The sequence below is a fragment of the Erythrolamprus reginae genome, chromosome 2 (assembly GCF_031021105.1).
Source record: "Erythrolamprus reginae isolate rEryReg1 chromosome 2, rEryReg1.hap1, whole genome shotgun sequence".
NCBI lineage: Eukaryota > Metazoa > Chordata > Lepidosauria > Squamata > Dipsadidae > Erythrolamprus > Erythrolamprus reginae.
The window spans coordinates 200428737-200453741 of NC_091951.1; the positions used below are offsets into that span (position 1 = coordinate 200428737).

The 25005-nt window shown below is 41.6% G+C and overlaps 3 protein-coding genes across 4 annotated transcripts in view; 2 read left to right on the forward strand and 1 right to left on the reverse strand.

Annotated features, from left to right (window-relative positions):
* The window catches only part of LOC139161700 (lysozyme C-like), a 32631-nt gene extending 13746 nt beyond the window's left edge, over positions 1–18885 (reverse strand). Inside the window, exon 1 of the mRNA XM_070741179.1 lies at positions 18822–18885. The gene's annotated coding sequence lies outside the window, so the exon portion shown is untranslated. The remainder of the gene's footprint in view (positions 1–18821) is intronic.
* LOC139159491 (homeobox protein prophet of Pit-1-like) lies at positions 5595–8161 on the forward strand. The gene is made up of 3 exons (XM_070736807.1): positions 5595–5620; positions 6257–6518; positions 7808–8161. Exons 1-3 carry the CDS (start codon positions 5595–5597, stop codon positions 8159–8161), a joined length of 642 nt encoding a protein of 213 aa, XP_070592908.1.
* An 84-nt stretch (positions 18886–18969) lies between the features above and the next one.
* On the forward strand, positions 18970–22933 carry LOC139161701 (RNA-binding protein 3-like). 2 transcript variants are annotated; one of them, XM_070741180.1, is made up of 7 exons: positions 18970–19080; positions 20308–20422; positions 20510–20616; positions 21516–21618; positions 21702–21813; positions 21895–21962; positions 22322–22933. In XM_070741180.1, exons 2-6 carry the CDS (start codon positions 20320–20322, stop codon positions 21959–21961), a joined length of 492 nt encoding a protein of 163 aa, XP_070597281.1. In that variant the 5' UTR covers positions 18970–19080; positions 20308–20319; the 3' UTR covers position 21962; positions 22322–22933. The 2 variants fall into 2 exon arrangements, with proteins under 2 accessions (XP_070597281.1, XP_070597282.1); XM_070741181.1 differs by having other exon boundaries at positions 18973–19080; positions 21898–21962.
* Positions 22934–25005: the final 2072 nt, after the last annotated feature.

The following is a 25005-nucleotide window of genomic DNA, read 5'->3' on the forward strand; positions in this document are numbered from 1 at the left end:
TCTTTTGATTTTGTGTGCCAATTCCTCTTGTGTTAATAGGTTGATTCTAAGTTTAACTAGTTCCTTTTCTTCCCTAATTCTATCTTTTAATGGTTCCATTTATTGTTTATATTCCAGATCTCCAATTTTCTTTTGCAGTTCATTAATTTTGCTTAGTTTGGTTCTTGTTTTTCCTTATGTTATATGCTGTGGTTAGACCCCTGATATATGCTTTTGTGGTGTCCCACACATTCTGGGTTGTAGTTTCCTGGTTCCAATTCTCTTTCATAAAAAAGGCTAGTTCTTTTTTCATATAATTCATATAATTATTTTCTTTAATTATTACCTGATTCATAATCTATCTGTTATATCCCTTTTTCTTTTCTTGTGACAATCCCGTTACGGGATCGTGATCAGCCCATATACATTTGGTTTTATTTCAATTTCTTGTATATTATTTAATGTTACTACATCAGTTCAGACTATAGTATATTATTGACCACGAATTCTATGGGACAGCACACTCCTTTTCCATATTACTGGAATATCCTGAGCAGCCAAGGAACAGACATAATCAAAATGTCTTATGTCTCAATCTGGCTGAGTAAGACATTAAAAAACACTGCTGGAACTCGTCCCATAGCCAGAAAGCATTACCCACAAATCTGGACTAATTGAGAATTCCACACCCAAACATCTATACATCCACCCTCCACATTCACACAGCTGCTAGACCTGTTTGCTTCCATCTTGCCCTTTTGTGCCTGGATTTGTTGTTAAGCTGCGCAATTGTTAATGTTAAAGCCCTGCAGAACAAGAAGGACTTGGACCGCTGAGGACACACCACCTCTACGTGGGATAGCCAGAATCTGAATGTGGTGAGGTTGCTGAGGCTATGAATTAAACTCAAATGGCAGAGGTAGGAGGTTTCGATGTAGGCAGGGTCTTCTTTTGAGGATGGATAGTTCTGCTATTTCAAGGGATTTGCCCTGACAATAGAAGCCCTGATTGCTGGAACCTTATCTCAGTCCCGGGCTGCCACCCACAGAGGGGCCTCCAATGCGCTGCTAGGCAGGGGAAACGTTCCTGAAGTGATTGGCATGCCTCAGTGCTCCCAGATCAATCAGAGAAAGTTGTAAAAATGGTAAGAAAAACATACTCACGCCAGCCTAGCTTCAACAGAGACTTGCAATAAACTCTTAACAAAGACCCTGGCTTCCAGAAGGAACAATTGGGAATTTTAACTGAGCAAAACTAATCTAAAGTACCTGTGCACATCTGTTATCTGTGTAAAGGACAGCTTTCTTTGGATGCTTTCATTGGTACACAAACCAACCTGCCAAGCTGCAGCCATGGCCGGATTTCAAATACTCCATGCTTCTTAGTCTTGCTTTATTCCTTTCCTTTGTTGAACATCACTCCACCACTGAATGGTGCCCTCCAGGCCAAGAAACAGGAGTTATCTAGTAAAGCTGCAAGATGCCCTGACACACCCCCACAGAGTCAGATGGGAAAAAAAATGACGTCAGCCCTTCACTTATAAATTTGGGAGTGGGGAGCACTGAAGATCTTAAAGGAGATGGAGGGTGGACAAGCAGGGAAAAGGAAGAGTGTGAGGTTCACTGAAGCATATCATGGGAGAGCTGGTGAGTTGAAGAACTTTGGTCTACGGGCCATAGGGATATTCAAAGGGGGCCAAGACGCAAAGCAGATTGAGTAGAAGAGGGTGGATTGAAGAAAGGTCAGCCAACAATTTAGGGCAAGGTTGCTGCATGAAAAGGGTTCCAGGGTTGTACTTATTGGGAGCCAGCACACTGCTGATCCATTCCCAAATGAAACATCATGGAAACTAGTAGTTAGGATCCATGAAGTTGTTCAGAATAAATCGAGGAATGCTTTTTTTCCTAAACCACTGGGATTGAAATTGTTTTCATTTCTGTGCTTTGGTTCTTTATTAAATTAACCATGCTTGCTATGGGATTTTTTAAAACTTACTTCTTCTCTTCCCTTCCCTTCCCTTCCTTCTTTCTTTATCGCCTTCCTTCCCTTCCCATTTAATCTCCCCAAGGTATTGCACAGCAAAAATATGCCAGGAAATTACATCATCTAAATTTTAAGCAGGCCGTTTCAGCTATCTGGTCCACTCTTTGCTCAGAGCAGAACTTCAAATTAAAGAATTTCTATGTTTCTTGTAAAGCAAAAAAAAAAAAATGACTTGGACAGAATAACACAATAGAAAGGCATATCCAGGTGCTATCTGCAGTTTTGATTGATTCTGTCCTCCTGAGTCCAGCTCTATAAATCTTGCAGCCTGATTCACTGCACAAACCCCCCAGAGATACAGTATTGCCTCTTGCATTTATTTATTTATTCATTCGTTTGTTTGTTTGTTGTTTTGTTTTGTTAAGTACGTATCGGTGGTATACAAAGATATAATAATATTTATATACATGATACTGTACTAGTAAAAGAGAAACATTAGGACAGGGAACTGAAGGCACTGCAATAGTGGGGGTAGGAGGGGGTAGGACCCAAACTCTACAGCAGTGTTTCCCAACCGTGGCAACTTGAAGATATCTGGACTTCAACTCCCAGAATTCCCCAGCCAGCATTTGCTGGCTGGAGAATTATGGGAGTTGAAGTCCAAATATCTTCAAGTTGCTAAGGTTGGGAAACACTGCTCTACAGGGCTGTGTACCACTATGTGACATGTAGTTCCCAGAAAAGGGCTTTCTCGGACTTTTGGAGGAGCAGGGTTGGTTAATCTGGGATTCCTGTATTCAGGAGAGAACCGTGGCCCTCCTTGGTTTGGTTTGGCTGGCAGCTCTGTTAAGCTGGGCAACTTTCTTAATGTCCTCAACAAAAACATGGCACTTGGTGGAGAGAAGGAGGATTTCTCTCCCCCCCCCCCCCAATCACAGAAGGCTTCCTTGACTAGAAGATAGTAAGGGGAGATTGAAAGTGCTTAGATTTAGAATCCTCCACGCAGGTCCTCCCCAAACTGAGGGATGCACACTTCTTAATGGAAAAGGTCTTTGGCTCCAAACCTGGATGCTCAAATTCCTCAACATTGTGGACCCAAATTAATTAGTTTCTCAGGCAAGGCCATTGTGCTGCCTTGGCTCTCACGATCTCAAGTTCTACCAGAGAGTGGGGGCTGACGCATCAAATTTCCCAAGCTTAATCCTAGCTATTTTGGTGAGAGACAAAAATACCGTTTCTATCACAGGATTTCATTTATTGATATATCATAGTGTCTGATGCTGCCAGCTGCCAGCATTAAAATATAAAATGTTCTGCCAAAGATACACAATGTTAGCTTTTCTTAAGAGGTGTTTTGCTGTACTAAACAGTGCCAGTGAAAGTGAGGTATCCCTTCATAGACAATCCTACGAACTTAACACCACAGGCAATTCACACAGTACTGTTTCTTTAAACCAATGGGCTTCAAAGAGAAAAACAGTAGCACCCAAGGGTCTGCAAGACATTATGTTAGAATGCAGAAAGAAAACATTAGTTTATCTAAAAAAAATAAAGATATTAAGGTATACCAATATAGAGAATGCTTAAAAATGTAGCATTTGTATATTGAAGACGTTTTATAATGTACCTATTAATGTGTATATAATATATACATTAATACATAGTACGTATACATGGGAAAGGTCCATGTTCAACACATTGTTACAATTGGATAGTTTTTCACTATAAGGGTATGCAACCAAAATAATTGTGTGGACATTTTAGATAATAACTTCATTATGTGAGAGGCTGATTCCTAGTGGGTGTCGGGAAGAAGGCCCCCATCCAACTTAGAGAATGTGGTTCCCTAACAAGTTTAATGCAGTTTTTATGGCTTCTTCCAAAAGGGAAAGCAAAGTGGACCAGCAATAGTGCTACAGAGGGTCGTTTTCTCCCCTCATCTCCCCTTGTTTTTTAAAAAAAATATTTTTCTGTTCCAAAACCTTCCATCAGTGCTTCCTCCTTTTTGCAGCATTCTGAAGGGCACATTGTATTTAAACAGACCAAGTAGCTGTATTGGCTCAAGTGTAAATTTAGTTTATATGCACCAATGACAAATTCCTTGTGTGTCCAATCACTCTTGGCCATTAAAGAATTCTATTATATTCTATTCCATTCTGTTCCATTCTGTTCTATTGGCTTCCTATTAGTCTCCGGGAATAATTAAAGGTGTTGGTTATTACCTATAAAGCCTTATATGGCTCAGGGCCAGGCTATTTACGGGACGTCTCTTACCACGTGCCTCCCAGAGACCTATAAGAGCACACAGAGTTGGCCTCCTCCAGGTCCCGTTGACTAAGCAATGGGTGGGTGGGTGGGTGGGTAGGTAGGTAGGTAGGTAGGATCGGATGGATGGATGGATGGATGGATGGATGGATGGGTGGGTGGGTGGGTGGGTGGGTGGGTGGATGGATGGATAGGTAGGTAGGTAGGTAGGTAGGATCGGATGGATGGGTGGATGGATAGGTGGGTGGGTGGGTGGATAGGTAGGTAGGTAGGTAGGTAGGTAGGATCGAATGGATGGATGGGTGGGTGGGTGGGTGGGTGGGTGGGTGGGTGGATGGATAGATAGATAGATAGATAGATAGATAGATAGATAGATAGATAGATAGATAGATAGATAGATAGATAGATAGATAGATAAATTCCATTTCATTCCATTCTAGTTAATGGTGCATGTGTGGCTTAGATTGAGAGACGAATCCAGCCCTGTGGCATGGTTTATGAGTCAAACTATTTGGCATAATAAAAATGGATTAACAATGTTAATCTGTTAATATGTGTGGCAGGGAATGGCGTTGGAAGAATCTGAAGCAGAATAAGATAAGATGGCATGGCATGGCATGGGAGAGACCCAATGGGGAAATAAGCATTTAATTTCTTGCTGCAACTGCTGTGTTCCTAATTGACTTCTCACACCATTGCTTTTTTATTATTGTAAAAAGCAGCCATTCAGATAATGTTGTGTGTGTCTATATAGATTACGGGAGCGTGGGGTTCAACTGCTCCTTCATAAAGTACCTTTTATTAAGTGCTGCTATGGAGTTAGACTTCCCTACATTTTCCATCATTTATCACAATACCTTAATCAATCAATCAATCCCCTTTGCTATCTTTCAGATCCTGCATAATGTAGGAAGTTTTTAAAATGAAGCATGTTTGCCCACAAATGAATGCTAGCATCATAACAATGTACAATATACAAAAGGATTTGATATGCATGTAGTGTTTTATGTTTTCATACACCACTCAGAATCTGATGGACTGCAAGGTCTATAAATATGGTAAAGTAGGTGAATATTCTGAATGGTATAACTAGCTTCTGCTTTGAGGAAGCCTGGAAAGACCCTTTCACGTTGTTCCCTGGCTTCAGGTCTTCCTGACGACAGCAGCATTCCAAAATCAGATGATTGCTATGCCAATTTCTTACTATCCCTGCTGCCCTTTATAGCACTGTACTGAAAATAGATGTTCATCGACCCAGATGCTAATGGAGAAACTTGATTTCTTCAGTGCCCAGCAGGACTTTATCCACTTGCATTTAATTGAAAAGACAAACCATGCCTACATCTTGTTTTGGCTGTGTGCCCACGATGTTGCTTTCATCTCCAGTCCATGAGTGAGCAGACTTGAGTCACCTTTCATTGTACCTGACTTAAAGTAAAAGACATTTCCATATCTTGAGGCTGCTCTTCTTCTGACACCATAAAATGCTAGCCTCAAGATGTGTAACATCTGATAAGCTTCATTGTCCAGGACCTCTGAGGGAAGTCAGGAGACTACAGTGACAGAGATTTAATATGACAGGACCTTCCATTCATGGAATTAGTAGGAGCTGGTTTTATTACAGAAAGGCCTTTCTAAATATTAACCTCTTTGGGGGCAGGACATTTTTGAAATTAAACCATCAATTGCCATGAATAACTATGTAAATCGGGTTTCCCAGTGTTTATTTTTGGAAAACTAGTCATCTAGATAGAACTCTTAAGAAAATGAGGCAAATGACAGTCTGGACAAGGGCCTACCTTTATTATAAACCCATCTCCAAAACTGTTGTGCTCCTATTCCATGTGTAATGAAGGATATTCCTGGATGTGGTACTAGGTACTAGGTACCACACCAAAGTACTGGTAATCACATTCACAAGGATGGGAATTATTTGGGCAATTGCAGCAGGTCATATTAAGAATATTTGAATATTCTGAATATGGAATATTTAAATAGAGGTTCCTTGCAGATTAGAATAACACATCAGGGAATTTTCTTATTTCCTTCCAGATCTTGACATTTCCCTCTATAAGAAATTCCCTGGCTTGGCTGGAGGCTCCCTGCTTTCTCCAGGAGTCCCTGACTCTCTGAATACAACTACCATTCCTACCCGCCGTCGACACCGCACTACCTTCAGCCAGGATCAACTAGACCATTTGGAGATAGCTTTTACAAAAAACCATTACCCTGATATTTATTGCCGAGAGGAACTGGCCACGGCTACCAAACTCAATGAAGCTCGCATCCAGGTACCTGATCTACAGAACCAGAGAACTTCTGATTAATGGTCTACTAGACACATTAAACTAGCCTGAAAGGGTTTTCTAGAAATTGGGTAAATAATACCATCATAGGTTAAAGGATGTTTGATTTTTAACTATTTAATGCCACATGCTTTCCTTTTATATTTTGAAGACTAAGTGAATTTATTCCACAATAATACAGTGATACCTTGTCTTACGAACTTAATTGGTTCCGGGACGAGGTTCGTAAAGTGAAAAGTTCGTAAGACAAAACAATGTTTCCCATAGGAATCAATGGAAAAGCGATTAATGCGTGCAAGCCCAAAACTCACCCCTTTTGCCAGCCAAAGCGCCCATTTTTGCACTGCTGGGATTCCCCTGAGATTCCCTCCATGGGAAACCCCACCTCGGGACTTCCATGTTTTTGCGATGCTGCAGGGAAATCCCAGCAGCACAAAAACGGGCGTTTCGCTGGCAATGAAAATCCGGAGGCGGGGCATCCCAGCGGTGGCGGCTTGGGTTCGTAAGGTGAAAATAGTTTGGAAGAGGCAAAAAAATCTTAAACCCCGGGTTCATATCTCGAAAAGTTCGTATGACAAGGGGTTCGTAAGACGAGGTATCACTGTATTTTAGTATTTTCTTAACTCTGAAATTTGGTATCCCTTTACCCTTAAATATTCAATGTCATGCATAAATTTGAGACATTCACAATCTATGTGAGACAGTAGCAGCTAAATCACTTACAATATAAGAGCCGCTGTGGCACAGTGGTTAGAGTGCAGTACTGCAACTACTTCTGATGGTCACTGGCTGCCAGCAGTTTGGCAGATTGAATTTCACCAGTCTCAAGGTTGACGCAGCCTTTCATCCTTCCAAGGTGGGTAAAATGAGGACCCAGATTGTGGGGGAGGAATATGATGACTTTTTAAACCGTTTAGAGAGAGCTGTAAAGCATTGTGAAGTGGTATATAAGTCTAAGTGCTATTGCTATCAATCTGATTGAAGCTGAGAATGCAAAATCTCAGTAGTTTGCATGAATCTCCCTTGGCCCTTTAGGCAAACACTAAGCAAACACTAAGCAAATACACTCCCCACTCCGAATGAGTGTTAAAGCATCATTGAGGGAAGGAGTACTGGCGCCCTCTTATGGCGAGCCAGCCCAAAATATTTAAAGTGATGGTACAAGAGACTACAATAGGTAGTTTACAATGGCAAACCCTAACAACCATGTACCTTGTACTAACATTATGCAATTTTGCCCTTACTATAATCGGCTTTTGCTCTGTCCTTCTCAGGTGTGGTTCCAGAACCGGCGGGCAAAGCAGCGAAAGCAAGAACGGGCCCTACCAAAGCCACCCATGCCTTCTGCTCTTTCTATCTGCCCCATTCCTGTACCTCCTCCTCGACAATACCAATATTCCCCCACACTTGGACCACATCCTCATTTACCCCACTTCCCTCCCACCTACACTCTACCGCCTCCCTCTCCTACTTCTGCCCCTTTTCCTTGTTCTGTCCCCCATCATCCTCAAAGCCCTCGTAGTCATGAAGACTGGTATAACTCACTGCGCACTCTTGGCTCTCCTACAGCTACCTCATCCACTTCTGTGCTCTCTCTTAATCTTGATCCCGCTGTACACTGGGATTAGGAGCTGTTTGCTTGCATGAACTGAGGGGAAGTACAGATAGAGAGGGTCATGATAAAGATACCCAAAGGTGTCCTGTTCGTTTTTTCTGGCAAAGCTCTCAGCCTCAAAGGGTTTCGCCTCAAACTTCTAGAAGCCAAAATCAGTTTCCGGGCACAATTGAAAGTGTTGGTTATGACCTATAAAGCCCTTCACGGCATCGGACCAGAATATCTCCGAGACCGCCTTCTGCCGCACAAATCCCAGTGACCGGTTAGGCCCCACAGAATTGGCCTTCTCTGGGTTCCGTCGACGAAACAATGTCGTCTGGCGGGACCCATGGGAAGAGCCTTCTCTGTGGTGGCCCCAACACTCTGGAATCAACTCCCCCCGGAGATTAGGACTGCTCCCACCCTCCTTGCCTTTCGCAAACTTCTTAAAACCCACCTCCGTCGTCAGGCATGAGGAAATTGATTCCCCAGGACCGTTTTCATTTTATGTATGGTTTGTATGGGATGTATGATTGCTTTTTATATTGAGGGGTTTAAATTGTTTTAGTTAATGGTTTTGTACTGTTTTTGTTGTTGTGAGCCACTCCGAGTCTCCGGAGAGGGGCAACATACAAATCTAATAAATAATAATAATAATAAAATTAGCTGAGCTGATGACAAAATGCAAAACTCTGAGGATCAATGTGTATAGCGATACATCTAATTTTAACTAATAAATAATTAAACAAATGTGACTTTTGAATAAAATAATGTACAGGTAGTCATCTACTCACAATCTCTTGTTTAATGACCATTCAAATACACAACAGCCTGGAAAAGAGTGATTTTTGATCTTTTTTCTCACTTATGACCATTCCAGAATCCCCATGGTCACATGATCCAAACTTGGTTACTTGCCAACTGGCATGTATTTAAGATGGTTGCAGTGCCTGGGGGGGGGGGGGTGTCATGCAATCACTTATTGTGTCTTTCTAACAAGCAAAGCCAATGGGGAAGCGAGATTAACAACCCTGTCACAACTTTAACAACTTAACTGTGGCAAAAAAAGGACATAGAGTTGGGAAAAACTCACTTAACCTGTCTTGCTTATTAATGCAACTTTTGGGCTTGGTTGTAGTCATATGTCGACGACAACCTGTGCAAACTTTAATCTAAACAAATGATATTACAAAGTAATGTATACAATCTGTTACAACTTTGAAAGAGTCTGAAAATCAAATGCTTCAGACAGATATATATGACATAAAATCTTTCCGAATCACTTTATAGATTTTTCTGTTTGAAATGATGGCAGTCAATTCTGTTAGCTTTCTACGAAATGTATGTTTTTAAGTAATCTTCTTCACTTTACTTAGCAGAGTATTATCATAGCAGAATTGTGCATCACGATGTATACTGGGCACATAAACACACTGACTCCAATATAAGCTTATGTGTTTTATTTATTATTTATTCGATTTTTATGCCGCCCTTCTCCTTAGACTCAGGGCGGCTTACAACATGTTAGCAATAGCAGTTTTTAACAGAGCTAGGCTATTGCCCCCACAATCCGGGTCCTCATTTTACCCACCTCGGAAGGATGGAAGGCTGAGTCAACCTTGAGCCGGTGATGAGATTTGAACCACTGACCTTCAGATCTACAATCAGCTTCAGTGGCCTGCAGTACAGCACTCTACCTGCTGCGCCACCCCAGCTCATTTCTTTTATTTCTATTTCTTGATGGAACTTGTTTTATGTTTTCACAAATAACAATTTGACAGCTGAACTATATTTCTCTTGTCAAGTAATAACATATGCAGTCCTTGTACTTTATTTATGAACCTATCCTAATCCTAAATATTCTGTCTATGAACATTATATATATATATATTCCCTCATGAACTCTAACATTAAGAGAATTCATCTGCTCTCTGTGATGCAGATTCACCAACAACCAACATACGAATGAATTCTCCCTTCCAACTGCCAAAACCGACTATACAGTGATCCCTCGATTATCGCGAGGGTTCCGTTCCAAGACCCCTCGCGATAATCGATTTTTCGCGATGTAGGGTTGCGGAAGTAAAAACACCATCTGCGCATGCGCGCCCTTTTTCCATGGCCGCGCATGCGCAGATGGTGGAGTTTGCGTGGGCCGCGGGGAAACCCGGATCTTCGTCTGCTCGCTGCTGCTGCGGCCGCCCAGCAGCTGATCTGCTCGGCGGCAGCAGCGAGGAGCCGAATCGGGCTTTCCCCTTTGCGTGGGCGGCGGGGAAACCCCGATCTTCGTCTGCTCGCTGCTGCTGCGGCCACCGAGCAGCTGATCTGCTCGGCGGCAGCAGCGAGCAGACGAAGATCGGGATTTCCCCGCCGCCCACGCAAAGGGGAAACCCCGGCTCCTCGCTGATGCCCCCGCTCGCACGCACGCACGCACGCCGCACGCCAGCAAGAGGGGGAGAGATAGAGAAAGAGAGAGAAGGAAAGAAAGAGATGAGAGAGGGAGGAAGAGAGTGTGAGAGAGGAAGAAGCAAGATAGAGAAAGAAAGATCAGAAAGGAAGGAAGAGAGTGACGTCATCGGGTGGGAAAAATAGCGATATAGCGTTTCGCGAAGATCGAGATCGTGAAAATCGAGGGATCACTGTATACCAGTATGCAAATTAGCCCTCATGTACCATTCTATTCCCCTTTTTCCATGCTGCACGCTAACAAATTCCCAAGAAAATCCTGTGGTTATGTCCATGTAGTCACCAGGAGTCAAATTCTGTTTTCAGGAGAGAACCGTGGCCCTGTTTTAGTGTTTTTCCTTCAGGGGAACATGCATACCATTTCTCTTCCACTACCTTCCCAACATAGTCCCAGTTTAGCCCCATAACATGCTTCTCTATGCATATTGAATTGAAATTTAACTTCCCTTACTTTGGTGGAGTGTAGTAAGTCAAGTGTCAGGCTGAAGCCATCATTTTGAGTTAGAGACTTTGGCCTGCCACAAGTAGAAAAGTCCTGTGGGGATTGGGGAGGGGTGGTTGTGTGAAAGGGAAAGATACTAGCCACAACAAATTATTTCCAGAGATTCAAGGTCATTCTTTGTTCAGCACCAGGCGGAAGTACAGGGGAGGATCGTGGACGTTGAGAGAAGCGGAGTGGTCCATGTGATGAACTTGTGGATGTGGGGATGAGGGATGAACTTTAACCTGGGTGGAGAACTGTAGGAAAAGTTAGTATTGGGTTGACTATAGTCCGTAACCAACATGGCTCTGTTAATAAATTGGAACTTGGAAGAAGGCCAAGGTTTGGAGTCTGGTTTATTTATCTGATGTTATTTGGAACACTGACACAAAGATTCCCAAAGGAGAAGGGGGTGCATTGCAGAGGGGTAAGGCAACTCAGCCCAAATACTATGTGTGTGAAAAAGAGGTTGAATCCCTTCTCTAATAGTTCATAGAATATATTGTAGATGCAGATAGTAGAATGCTCAGTCTGGCAAGATTTTTGTCTATAGATGTGGAACAATAAAGAACTCCATTTGGAAGAATTATGTGTCATTCTTGGTTTTCAGCCTGACAATTACCGTCACACAGCAAAATGCTTATAATATCAGGGAGTGAAAAATGTTTTAGTCTAGCCACTGAAAAGTACAAGCTTGCAGCGAGAGAGAGATGATAACATTTATTGTGCACCATGCATTCTGTAGTTCTGCACATCTACCTTTTTTCTCAAGTACTGTCAAGCCTAACTTTAAATACGGGGAAGAGAAATAAAACTGTAGCCCTGACTTTAAATCCAGGTAAAAGAGATATGAAAAAAGAATCAAGATTCAATCCCTTTCTAGGCTACCACTTCTGCTATACCTACAAAACAACAATTATGTTCCATTTCAGCTCCCGATATTTTCTGAATATTTTCACACACTTGATGCTGGTCATTCAATGACAATTTTGCCTTTTGAAATAATTGTTTCACTTGCTACTTCTCAGCTTTTGACACTCTTTGCTTCACTTTATAACTACTATAAAAATATGAGTGAGGAAAGTGGGCTTCAATCCCCCAAAGAAAGAAAAGTAGCCAGTGAAGGGCTATCAAAATTTTTACTATCACATTGTGGGCATGGCTTATGCAAGACACCATGCATTTTCCTTCAACATCTTTCAGTGAAATTGGGTACTCTGGGGTGGAGCACCATTTTCACTACCCCACTGTGTTCCCACCCCAGGCAGTAGCCCACCCCTGAAAGTAGCTATACACCCAATATCATAAAACCGCCTCAACAAGTTTCTTCCCCTTTTCTCCAGCCTCATTGCACATTGCTGGGCAGGAGGAAAAGAGAGATCTGTTTGATTCACTACTTTCAGAGCACTATTGAAAATATCTATTTGAAACATGAATAAGAGTTTATGTTATGGTCAATATCATAATGGATCCAGCTTTTTTTTATTCTAAATCACCTGCATATCATGCATATTCAGAAGCAACATTCATTGCTTGTGATATTTTGGAAAAGGGAAAAACTGCTAAGAATGCCATGTATTTCCATATATGGATTTGCATCCACTTCCTTGCATGAGTGAATACTGTATCCCAATGCATCGGGCATTTATCCAGTTTGTTTAGGCTGCAATTCACTATATCTGTATTCAGTATTTTCACACTTCAGCAGGCATGTGCAAAACATGCATTTACTTTTCTAGATGCTGCAGATGAGTTTAGACCTTGAAGAAAACTAAAATTGAGATGATTTTTTTTCTGGGAAAGATTAAAAATTAAGATGTTCTCTTTATGTATAAGTTGCAACCAGCTTTTGAACATAATTCAAGGGGCTAGTTATAACTTATAAATCACTGTATGGCATAGAGTCTGGATATGAGGGAACATTTACCTCCAATTATTTCTGTCTACTCAGTAAATTTCAGCAGAATGGGTGTGCTGCAAGGTCTCCTTTATGCCATTGTTCTGATTCAGACAAAAGTAGCAAGACTCCTGTTACCTCTATCTTCTGCGGGACAGTTGTGCATGCTGCTCTGAACCCTGGGCATACAGTACTATAGATGTATTGGTTATAATAGCTCCACAAAATAACTCCTATCACTTGCAAATCCAGTAACAGCAGAGGATCAAGGAATATTTCCAGATTGCTGACGTGTCCTTTCCAAATGAATAACAGAGTTGGAAGGGATCTTGGAGATCTAATCTAGTCCAACTACCTGCTCAAGCAGGAAACTCTATACCATTTCATCAAACAAGGGGCTGTGCAGTCTCAAGAAGAGCCTCCAGGGTTAGATCACCTACAACTTCTGAAGGCAAGATATTCCACTGGTTAATTGTTATTATTATTTATTATTATTATTATTTATTAGATTTGTATGCCGCCCCTCTCTGGAGACTTGGAGCGGTTCTCTCTTGGGAAAGTTCTTCTTGGCTGCTTCTCTCCTGGATTAGTTTCCATTGTTTCATCTGTTGCTTTGGAAAATAGGTTCAGACCCCTTTTTTGTAAAAACCTCTCAAGTATTGGAACACTGCTATATTGTCACTCATAGTCTTTTTTTTCCACTAGATTTGACAATTTATTATTTATTTATTTATTTATTTATTTATTTATTCATTCATTCATTCATTCATTCATTTATTGGATTCATATGCCGCCCCTCTCAGAGGACTCGGGGCAGGTCCATAGCTAACATTAGAACATCATCTTTCGGCTGTGGCGAGGAGGGCGTTTGCCCAGGTTCGCTGGGGCACTAGTTGAGGCCCTATTTGGACAGGGAGTCTCTGCTCATGGTCACTCATGCCCTCATCACCTCGAGATTCGACTACTGCAACGCTCTCTACATGGGGCTCCTTCTGAAGTGTTCAGAAACTTCAGATTGTGCAGAATGCGGCTGCGCCAACAGTCATGGGCCTTCCCAGATACACTCATGTCTAATCAACACTCCACGGCCTGCACTGGCTGTCGATTAGTTTCCGGACACAATTCAAAGTGTTGGTAATTACCTATAAAGCCCTACAGGGCATCGGACCAGAATACCTACGTGACCGCCTTCTGCCGCACGAAGCCCAGCGGACGATTAGGTCCCACATAGTTGGCCTTCTCCGGGTCCCGTCGACTAAACAATGTCTGGCGGGACCTAGGGGAAGAGCCTTCTCTGTGGCCCCACCCTCCTTGCCTTCCGCAAGACTCTGAAGACCCATTTATGTCACCAGGCATGGGGAGATTAATGTGCCCCTTCTGACTAGTAAGACTTGAGTATGGTATGATTGTGTAGTATCGATTGTTTTTTAATGATAGTGAGTTTTTATTTTTAGTTTTAACTATTAGATTTGTACTATATTGTTGTTATTGTTGTTGTGAGCCACCCCAAGTCCTCAGAAAGGAGCGGCATACAAATCTAATAAATTGTTATTAATTAATTATATGTGTATGTATGTAGGTATGTATGTAGGTATGTATGTACAGTATATTTATAAAACTCAAGTTATCTTGTCTTCTAGAATGGAAAAAGTTCAGAATGAAATGACAATACCTATCTCCATAGTCACACGGGCGGTATCTCTAGGTACCATCTGTTCTTTCAGAGATTGGGGACAGGAGAATTGAAGTGACAGCACACTATTCAATGACGGAACCCTACACCAACAACTGATTGTGCTGACTGGGTGATTATGGAGGAGTAAGCATCCACTGTAATGTATTTAGAAAGCAACCTGCTCTCCCGCTTCAAAGGATCTCCTGAGTAGACATGCACATAATTAGATTGTTAACCTCTGACCGATAAAAGCTCCTTTTTAAAAAATCTTCAGAAAAAATATTATTATTGGATTAATAAGACCACTCAACTCAATAAAATGGTGGCATGCAAAACAATAACAAACCAAAGCCCCCAAAAGAACCAAATAGAACTTTTTCTTTCCAACTATTTTTCCTTTCGTAGCCAAACAGGCGTTTCTTCTCCTCTTGCCTAAAAACTGAGCAACTTTTATGTCAGAATACACTAACGTAAGATCCATAAATCCCCTTTACTTGAGGAGGGAAAAGACGAGAGCATTAATTTCTTGAACACTTTCATAGGCTGCTGCCATCTCAGGCAGAAAAAAATATTGGTAGGAACAAGAAGTGATAGCTTATTGATAACTGGTAGCAACAAGAAGTGATAGCCAAAAAAAGATCCCTTTGGCGGAAAAACAAAACTGGCCACGTTGCTAACTTTAAAAGCTGCTACAAAAATCTATGCCACCAATTAAAGCATAGATTTAATTATCACATCAATCAAGAAGAAAACCTTTTGTGCACAAATTCCACACTTCTACAACTCTGTAAACAACAAACTCAAAGACTCAAGATTCATCCCACCCCTCAAAGGACCAAATGGTAAATAATATAATGATGAAGCTGTTAAAGACAACCTCTTTAACACATTCTTCGGCTCCATCTTTGTAAACAGCAATGGCTCATGCCCAATATTTCCTAGCCACACCCCAAACAATTGCAATGATCTAACACAAATTGATTTTACAGAAGATAATCTTGGCAAAGCATTACACAGCCTAAAACCATATCTATCCATGTGCATATTTCTTTAAAAAGCTCTCCACAAGGAGTGCCCTATCAAATCCTGCACCTGTCAATAGTGGTGTTCCTCAAGGTAGTGTTCTAGGACCAACACTATTCATTCTTTACATAAACTATCTTTGTGATCATATTATAAGTAGCTGCATTCTCTTTGGTGACAATGTTAAACTATTCAACAACACCAACAATTTCTACCCTTCAAAAAGACCTAGACCACGTAGCACAATGGTCTCATAATTGGCAACTTCAAATCTCAACCAATAAATGCTCTGTCTTACACATTGGCAAAAAGAATCAGATCACAAAATACTAACTTGGAAGATACAACCTTGTAGATGACCCTCATTCTGTTAAGGACCTTGGAGTACTCATATCTAATGACCTAAGTGCCAGAGCTCATTGTGACAACATTGCCTAAGTATTGTTAACCTAATCTTGCATAGCTTCTTCTCTGGCAATATTAAACTGCTAACCAGAGCATACAAAGCATTTGCCAGACCAATCCTCAAATACAGCTCATCCATCTGGACCCCGCACTGCAATATCAGACATTAATACAATTGAGAGAGTCCAGAAATATTTCACAAGAAGAATCCTCCACTCCTCTGCTTGCAACAGAACACCTCCAGAATTCCACCAGACTTGGAAATTTTGGGATTAGAAAACCTAGAGCTACGTCGCCTTCTATCTGAGCTTGTGTGTGTGTCTGTTAGTATATGGGGTTTTTTAAATCTTTAAATATTTTAATTAATTGGATTATTTATGATTTGTTTTCACTTGTTGTGAGCCGCCCCGAGTCTTCGGAGAGGGGCGGCATACAAATCCAAATAATAAATAAATAAATAAATAAATAAATAAATGTAGTTCATAAAATTATGTATCACAATGTCCTACCGGTTAATGAATACTTCAGCTCCAACCGCAACCACACACCAGCACAAAATAGATTCAAACTCAAAGTAAACCGCTGGAAACTCGACTACAGAAAATACAACTTCAGCAACACTGGTCAATGCAAGAAATGCACTACCTGACTCTGTAGTTTCCTTTTTCCCCAAACCCTAAAACAGGGGTCCCCAAACTTGGCAACTTTAAGACTTGTGGACTTCAACTGCCAGAATTCTCCAGCCAGCATAGCTGGCTGGAGAATTCTGGAATTTAAAGTCTTAAAGTTGCCAAGTTTGAAGACCTCTGCCCTAAAACCTTTAACCTTAGACTGTCTACAGTTGACCTCACCCGATTCCTAGGAGATCTGTAAGGGGCTTGCATAAGCACACCATCGTGCCTACTGTCCTATTGTCCAAATTTACCTATACCTACTTTGCTTTTGTGTTTATTTATTTTTTATTTTTATTTATTCTGTCCAATACACAATGAGGGTTTCAGTGGGTATACAGTATATCTATACAGTGATCCCCCGGGTATTGCGACCCCGGTCATTGCGAAACAGCTATATGGCGATTTTGCAACCCGGAAGTAAAAACACCATCTGCGCATGCGCACCCTTTTTTCTATGGGCACGCATGCGTAGATGGCGCCGGGCAGATCAGCTGCTGGGCGGCTTCCCTGGGTCTCCTCTTGCTGGCGGGAGGGCGAGAAGCCCCCCCAGCACCCGCTCGCCCGCCGTTCACCCGGCTCGCCCGCCATTCGCCACTCGCCCGCCCTTCGCCCGGCCACCCACCCGCCGTTCGCTCGCTGCTCGCCCGCCCTTCGCCCGGCCACCCGCCGTTCGCTCACTGCTCGCCCGCCCTTCGCCGCCCTTCGCCCGGCCACCCGCCGTTCGCTCGCTGCTCGCCCGGCCACCCGGGTTCGTTTGGCTTCGGGACATGCCGGCGGCGACGTTTTAAAACAGCCGCGCGGCTTCCCAACTGAGTCCCGAAGCCAAACGCGGAAGTTCGCCTTTGACTTCGGGACTCAGTTTGGAAGCCGCACGGCTGTTTTAAAACGTCGCCGCCGGCATGTCCCGAAGCCAAACGAACCCGGGTGGCCGGGCGAGCAGCGAGCGAAGGGCGGGTGGCCGGGCGAAGGGCGGGCGCGCAGGCAGGCGGCGGACAAGCGGCGGGCGCGGCAGCAGCGAGGAGTTTGCATGGGCAGCGGGGAAACCCCAATCTTCGGCTCCTCGCTGCTGCGGCGGAAGTAAAAACACCATCTGCGCATGCGCAGATGGTGTTTTTACTTCCGCAGCGCTACTTCGCTAAAACCCGATCATTGCTAGGGGTCCTGGAACGGAACCCTCGCAATGATCGGGGGATCACTGTATACACATAGTAAAATACATGGTGAAGGTTATAGAGGAGATACTCATAGTAAAATATATCTAAGAAATAATAGAAAAGAAGGTATAGTAATAGAACATATCAATGAAAGAATAGAAGAAGAGATATAGGAATAGAATGTATAAGAGATATAGGAGAGCAATAGGACAGGGGACGGAAGGCACTCTAGTGCACTTGTACTAGCCCCTTACTGACCTCTTAGGAATCTGGATAGGTCAACCGTAGATAATCTAAGGGTAGAGTGTTGGGAGTTTGGGGATGACACTATGGAGTCCGGTAATGAGTTCCACGCTTCGACAACTTGGTTACTGAAGTCATATTTTTTACAGTCAAGTTTGGAGCGGTTAATATTAAGTTTAAATCTGTTGTGTGCTCTTATGTTGTTGTGGTTGAAGCTGAAGTATTCGCCGACAGGCAGGACCTTGCAGCATATGATCTTGTGGGCAATACTTAGATCTTGTTTAAGGCGTCTTAGTTCCAAACTTTCTAGGCCCAGGATACACCATACCTATTATCTTGCACACGTTTTGACAAATAAAAATAATAAAAAATTTAAAAGTGCGGGAAAACTCTAGCTCTCTGCGGCCATCTCATGGTTGCCCGGAGTTCTGCACTCTAGCTATGAGGATCATATTTGAATTCGGAAACTTCTGCCTGCTTCTTCGTGGTTCCCATCCTCTGGCTTCCCACGTGGAATCGTGCAGTCAGAACCGAAAACGAAAGCAGATCCACTTAAATAGAAATGATAAAAAAGCGGGATTAAAAAGAACTTTACAAGCACACATATCTCAAGATAACGTCAAAAAAAAAGCTAGCAATCGTGCGTGCCATCAGTCAGCACTTAAGGTCCACCTACAAGTCAACCGTATGATATACAATGGTATTCTGCCTCCGGAGCTTCTTTTCCGGGGCGCTTCACATCCGGCTAGAGGAAACGGTAGCAAAAAAGCGCCATTATCGATCCAACCGCTTTAAGCCTCGGTGCAGAACCCGACAGCCATAGAACGGCCCTGTAGCGGTCACGTGATCGCGCTAGGGGGCGGGATCCAATAAAAGCGTCGCGCGGGCGGTGTCTCGGCCGCATTTTGAGTACGGTCCAGCTCGGGTGACTACTTGTGAGTAAATGCCAAAGTTTCGTACCCCCCCCATGGGGGGGGGGGGGAATCGCGTTTAACCTATTTACAGGGGGAAATGAAGGCCTCCCGCTCTTGAGGAGCGGAAGGCGCTCCCGAAAGCCGCGCGCGGCAGGCTTTCGGAAGGCGAAAAAAAAGCTCGCCCCCCCACCCCCCGAAACCAAAGCCTCGTCAACTGCCAAAAGGAATAACGTAGTCGCGCGGTGCGCGTTCGTGGCGGAATGCATGGAGTGGGGGGGGAGATGAATGGGGGCACGAGGGAACAAAACGTTCCCTCACGCGGGCTTAACAAAATGGCGCTCGGAGCCTAGTGATAGAAACTCCCGTCTCCTTCGGGTTTTTTTTTTCTTCCCGTGCCGCCAAAAAGGCTTCTCTGCGGCTTTGTTCCCGGCCAAACGAATAGATTGGGGCGGCTTTCCTGGCGGGGGAGCGTGGATTAAATAGGCATCCCTTTTTTTAAGGATCCTGAACCCAAAACGGAGCGCTGGGTAAAGTTAAACTTTGAAACGTCGAGGAAGGCGGAAGAGCTGGCGGGCAGCTTCCGCTTAGCGGCCTGGCGGAACGGTTAAAGTCACGTGGAATTCCGGTTACCGTGTGACACATTCGGAGCCATGTGCTCGGTTCAGGCCTAACTATTCTCCATTGGTAAACGCGCCAGAATTACCCGCGCCGTGGCGTGTAGAATAATGGAAAGTCCTCCAGGGTAGTTCAATAGTTTACCAGGTTTTCTAATTGCTTCTGGTGGACTTTCGGTCGTTTGGTTTACATCTCTCGTAAGGAAATAAGTGGCTAGCATATTGTATAGTATAAAATATGTCTGATTTTTGTGTTTGTGTGTGTATCTTGGTAGGTGTGCATAGGTATATACGAGTCTCCCGAGAGGGGCGGCATACAAATCAAATAAATAAATATACATACATACATACATACCCTGTGGCCTAGAGGTTATTTGCCTTACAAGACAGGAGCTACAAGTTCAAATCCCGGTAGGGGTATGGTTAGCTGATGAGAGGAATCAACCTCGAAATAGATCCATACTAGTCTCCCTTCATTTTTAATTCAGCAAAAATATGTTATACTTACTATAGCAATATTGAAAGCCAGCATCTGAATTTCATTTAATGTATGGCAGTGTGTTCACAGAAATAAAAAATGACTAAAAGTTATCTTATACAGTGTTCACCTTCTTTCTTTTTGTTTATTGTATAGACTATTACCATTATGTCTTCTGAAGAAGGAAAACTATTTGTTGGGGGGCTGAACTTTGATACTGATGAACAAGGCCTTGAACAGCATTTCAGCTCCTTTGGTCCTATTTCTGAAGGTAATGTGTTTGGTTAATAAAGGTGAATGAGTTGCTGTTGAAGATAACCAAAGAAGATAAATGACCTTTTTTTTTCTGTATTCACAGTTGTTGTGATCAAAGACAAAGAAACACAACGATCAAGAGGCTTTGGTTTTATTACCTTTAGCAATCCTGATCATGCATCAGATGCCATGAGAGCAATGAACGGAGAGGTGAGATTTTTTTCTAAATTGTGTTATTGCTTATGGCCACATTCTAAATATATCTAGCTACATATATTTAGTAATTAGTGTTTCCAAGAATTAAACTAAAAATGAGCACAGTATTCAGCTTTTAAAGCATCCCGAATTATTGATGTAGGGTATTTTTTTTACCTTTAATGTATCAATTCAATTAGGTAATTGACTAAGTTACTTGGCTCCCATCGCATGCATATCATTTTGGGCTGTTAGTAAGGAAATAATAAGGTTTGATACAATTCGGACAGTATTCATAAATACAAATAGTTTCCTTCAAATACCATTTATTCCATGCAAGTTACAATGAGTCTGCCTTGCAAAATAACTTTGTTGCTTGCCTTTCCATCAGCAAAAAACTACATTCAGTATACTGCTAATACTGAGGATGCTGAAGACAGTTGTTGAAATGAGGGAACAAATGAGGATTAGAACAAGTATATGAAGAGTGGATTGAGTTGAGACAAAGCCAGTCAAGTCACATTGGGGCAGTCATTCTCTGTCATAGGAAACAAGCAAGGCTGAACTATTTTTTAAAATATTGCCAGGAAAAAGTAGGGACTCCAGAAGTCAAACATTGACTTGAGACTGCACTTCTCTAAAGCATGTTTTTTCCTGACATGATTTTTTAAAATGATTCCATTCTTTTAAAGGTTTTATTGTTCTAATATTGCGTGGCCTTTATATTTAATAAATTGTGAATGGTAGTTTTATCAATTATATTAATTTGACAGTGTCACTTAAGCATTCGTATTACTTCATTGACTAAAATCCTGTTTTAAAACAAAATGGTTTTATGTCTAGAAGAATGGGCATAAGAATAATCAGTTTCATTCCATGACTTAATCACATCTGAAGTTTTTGTTCATTATCAGTCTATAGATGGACGCCAGATCAGAGTTGATCATGCTGGGAAATCTCGTGGATCCAGAGGTGGCTACTTTGGAGGCAGGGGACGAGGTCGTGGCTATTCCCGAGGTAATGATGAATACTTGATGCATTGAACTAAGGGTAAAAGGTGGATTTCTGCAATTCAGCTGCCATTGAAACTTTTATTGTAGGTGGAGACAGAAGCTACGGTGGAGATAGAAGCTATGGGGGAGACAGAAGCTATGGTGGACGTTATGATAGCCGAAGTGGAGGAGGCTACAGTAGTTCCCGTGACTACGGCAGGTAATTATGGTAGTACACATTTTATTTTACAAATCCATTCTATAGGGAAACAAGCATAAAATAATTATTCCTTGTTTTCAGAAGTCAAGGAAGCTATAATGATCGATATTCCTCAGGAGGTTCTTATAGAGACAACTATGACAACTGAGGTAAGTAAGCGTGGGAAAGGGAGTGAAAAAATTGTCTTGTCAAAACGCCCTTTAAGCTTTCAGTACTCCAACTTACACTGGATAGTGGCAGAAACGTTCAGCTACTGAGTTAAAATCAAACATGTTTTTCTCATGTATTTGCCATTGATTGCAGGCCTTCAGTCGCATTATTGATGAATAATTTGAGTGCATGTTGGACCTTAAAGAGTTAAATTTTTAATTGAGAAGTTATCTGAGTGCTAACTGGGGGAGGGTCTGAGATTCCTAGCAACACTAATCTAAAAGTATAGGAGTGATGAATTGCTGCAACATGTCCATAAACTTGTGCCTTTATGATTATACCTGCTTCTTGTCCTCAGCTCACACCGAGTAAAAATCCTTCCTGACTCGAGATCGTCCTTCCAATGGCTGTATTTATAAAGATTTTTGGAGCTTCGCTGAATCTTGTTTAATTTCCTACATGATCTTCCCCTTATATAGCTTTTGTCACAACTAGCCTGAAAGTTTCCTCTACAAGATGGCCTGTTAGACTTTACTCAAGGGGTTTTTTTTAAGTGGTTTTTAAGCATTTTTTAAATCCAGTTTTATTTGTCTTGCCTTTGCTATCTTAAGTTTTTTTTAACTTGACACATGGGGCCCTACAAAATAAACCTGTGGAAGCTGACCAGTCTTTTGAAAAAGTACAATCATTTGATGTTCATCTCTTGGCATAACAAGCAAGGGTGGCAAGGCAAAAGAATCTTGGTATTAAAGATATTGGTATTACTACATTGATCATAGTAAAAGCTATTTTACTGTAAACCTATAACTCGAATGCTTTGAGAGGTTCTTGAAAATGTTTGTTTATATTGTCCATTTTTTTACTGGAAGAAATATGCATAATTTCAATTAATTGTATTTGAAGTGGATACGGAATTTCCTGTACTGAGGTTTTGGCTTTACGAAGCCCATTAAAATCCCATCTGAAACAATTCTCTGTTCCTAATGTTTGCACTACACATCTTTGATAGTTTAATAGCTAGTAAGTGAAAGCATTTTAGACAAGGCCCTGAAGTGGTATCTAAGTAATGTGGGTTTTATGTATGCCAGGAGTTTAAAAGTATGAAATACAAATGCAAAAATCCAACAAATTGGGAGGGATAATTACAGATACTTGTGTTTCTCACTAAAACCACGTCCTAGCCTGATTTAACACCATAATCATATGTACAAGAGTCGAAATGTATCTTGATATCAGATGAGTATTAGATTGTAAATATCAAATATGACTCAACTATGGCCAATATTTTTTTTTTGTTCTAGAGCATATTCTGGAAAAATGCTCTCATGTTTCAAAATGTTTTGGGATCAACATTGCAATATTACTCAGGAATCATTTTTACTTCTAGGAGGGGTAGTGGCTGAAATAAAAATTGCAGCCCAATCAATGATTGTTGGTGAAAGAGCTGTTGAAACTTGCTAATAAGAATCACAGCAGGGTTTCTCAATATACTGTAGTGGCACATAAATAGTTTTTAAGCATGTGTCATTCAATAGTGAATTTAACTTAGATTTGACTCTTGATGAGTTGATTAATTATTATATTGCTACAGAAGAAACAAGATGCTAAGTTTTTAAGCTGTATGGTGATATTTGAATTTGTAATGTTTCTAAATTTTTCAAATATGTTCACTGAGTAACCTTCATGGGTTGCTACTTAATTTAACTGTAATTTACTTTAATATTGGTATTCCTAGAGTGGAAGGCATTGAAAATAACTCCCCTTGCTTCTTGTACAAACAATTCCAAAAGTAGGGAATGCCCTACTTGTTGGTTTGAGAAACAAATGGCTTTGAGCTGGTAGAGAAAAACGCTTTTGACATTTGGAAGGCCTAAAGCTTCTGTTCAGCTTTTAAGGCTGGACTGATGCTTAGCTGGCCTTACCTGTAGTTAGGTCTGTCCTGTTCTTACACTGTGAGAATTCTCTGCTAGCATGTGGAAGCCAGTGTCCTTGGAGACCTCGAAGTGTGTTGTCCTCCTTCAGTGCGATCCATGTGAGACGAAAGCAGCTCTTGGCTAGTTCATTTGTGGAAATAGTCCTGTATTTCGAGGTAACTCTTTTGCTCATGTCTGCATCTTTTCTCCCATAGAGCTCCATTCTTGTTGGCTGCAGCAAAGATCTTTGTTATTGGCAAATTTATTGGGCAAATCTGGGGTCTCATTGGACCCTAGCAGAACCTGGACTTTATATGTTTGGGGTTTGTTTTTTTTCTAATCCTGGGGGGGAGGTTCTGCCTGGCTCCTGTAACTTGACATTCTACTTCAAGATGGAGGAAGGCAGTCAGCTAAAACAATATTCAGATCCAATCAGCCACCTCTGTTCATTTCCAGTCTTGTGTTTTATGAAAACTTGGATTGATGTTTCCTAATAAAACCTAGCTTGGGTGTGGAAGCCTTCTATTCCCACTTAAAATAACTTCATATAATTTTGAAAAAAGGCTTAAATATGGGAGAAGAAAACATGTTAATTTGGGGAATCTTCTGAGGACTTGGTGAACAGCATCACCTAGACCTGAAGTATCTTGCTTAGAACTGTAATCATTGTAATATTTTTGATATTTTTGATATTTTGAATGAATTTCTTTTAAGTGATACTTATTGTTTGCAGGCGAGAAGATTATAATGGTTATTCTGCCTAAAATAATAACCATTGATCTCTGAAGTATTGACCAACGAGATTGCTGCTTCACCAAGTGTCTAAAAACCACACAATAAAGTAAGTAAACTTTCTTCAAAGTAATACTAAATAATACACCTCTATTGGCCACCATCACATAATATATGTACACTGAGGTTATAATTGTTTATTTATGGATTGAATTTATATGGCTGCCCATTTTATACATAGGTGGCATACAATCAAACTACCAAAGCATTATGCAAGTCATTTAAAATAAGTATAAATAAAGGTGATAAGAAGGAATGCATTAGAATCTTGTACATGATGCAGCAAACACTGGCATCCTATTGGTAAGATTCAACAGTCCTGCTTAAAAAAAACTAC

Coding starts and splice junctions, on each gene's coding strand:
- LOC139159491 (XM_070736807.1), top strand. CDS start 5,595: ATGTTGCTTTCATCTCCAGTCCATGA. Junction 5,621..6,256: donor CTTTCATCTCCAGTCCATGA/GTGAGCAGACTT, acceptor ATAACACATCAG/GGAATTTTCTTATTTCCTTC. Junction 6,519..7,807: donor TCAATGAAGCTCGCATCCAG/GTACCTGATCTA, acceptor TGTCCTTCTCAG/GTGTGGTTCCAGAACCGGCG.
- LOC139161701 (XM_070741180.1), top strand. CDS start 20,320: ATGTCTTCTGAAGAAGGAAAACTATTTGTTGGGGGGCTGAACTTTGAT. Junction 20,423..20,509: donor CTTTGGTCCTATTTCTGAAG/GTAATGTGTTTG, acceptor CTGTATTCACAG/TTGTTGTGATCAAAGACAAA. Junction 20,617..21,515: donor TGAGAGCAATGAACGGAGAG/GTGAGATTTTTT, acceptor GTTCATTATCAG/TCTATAGATGGACGCCAGAT.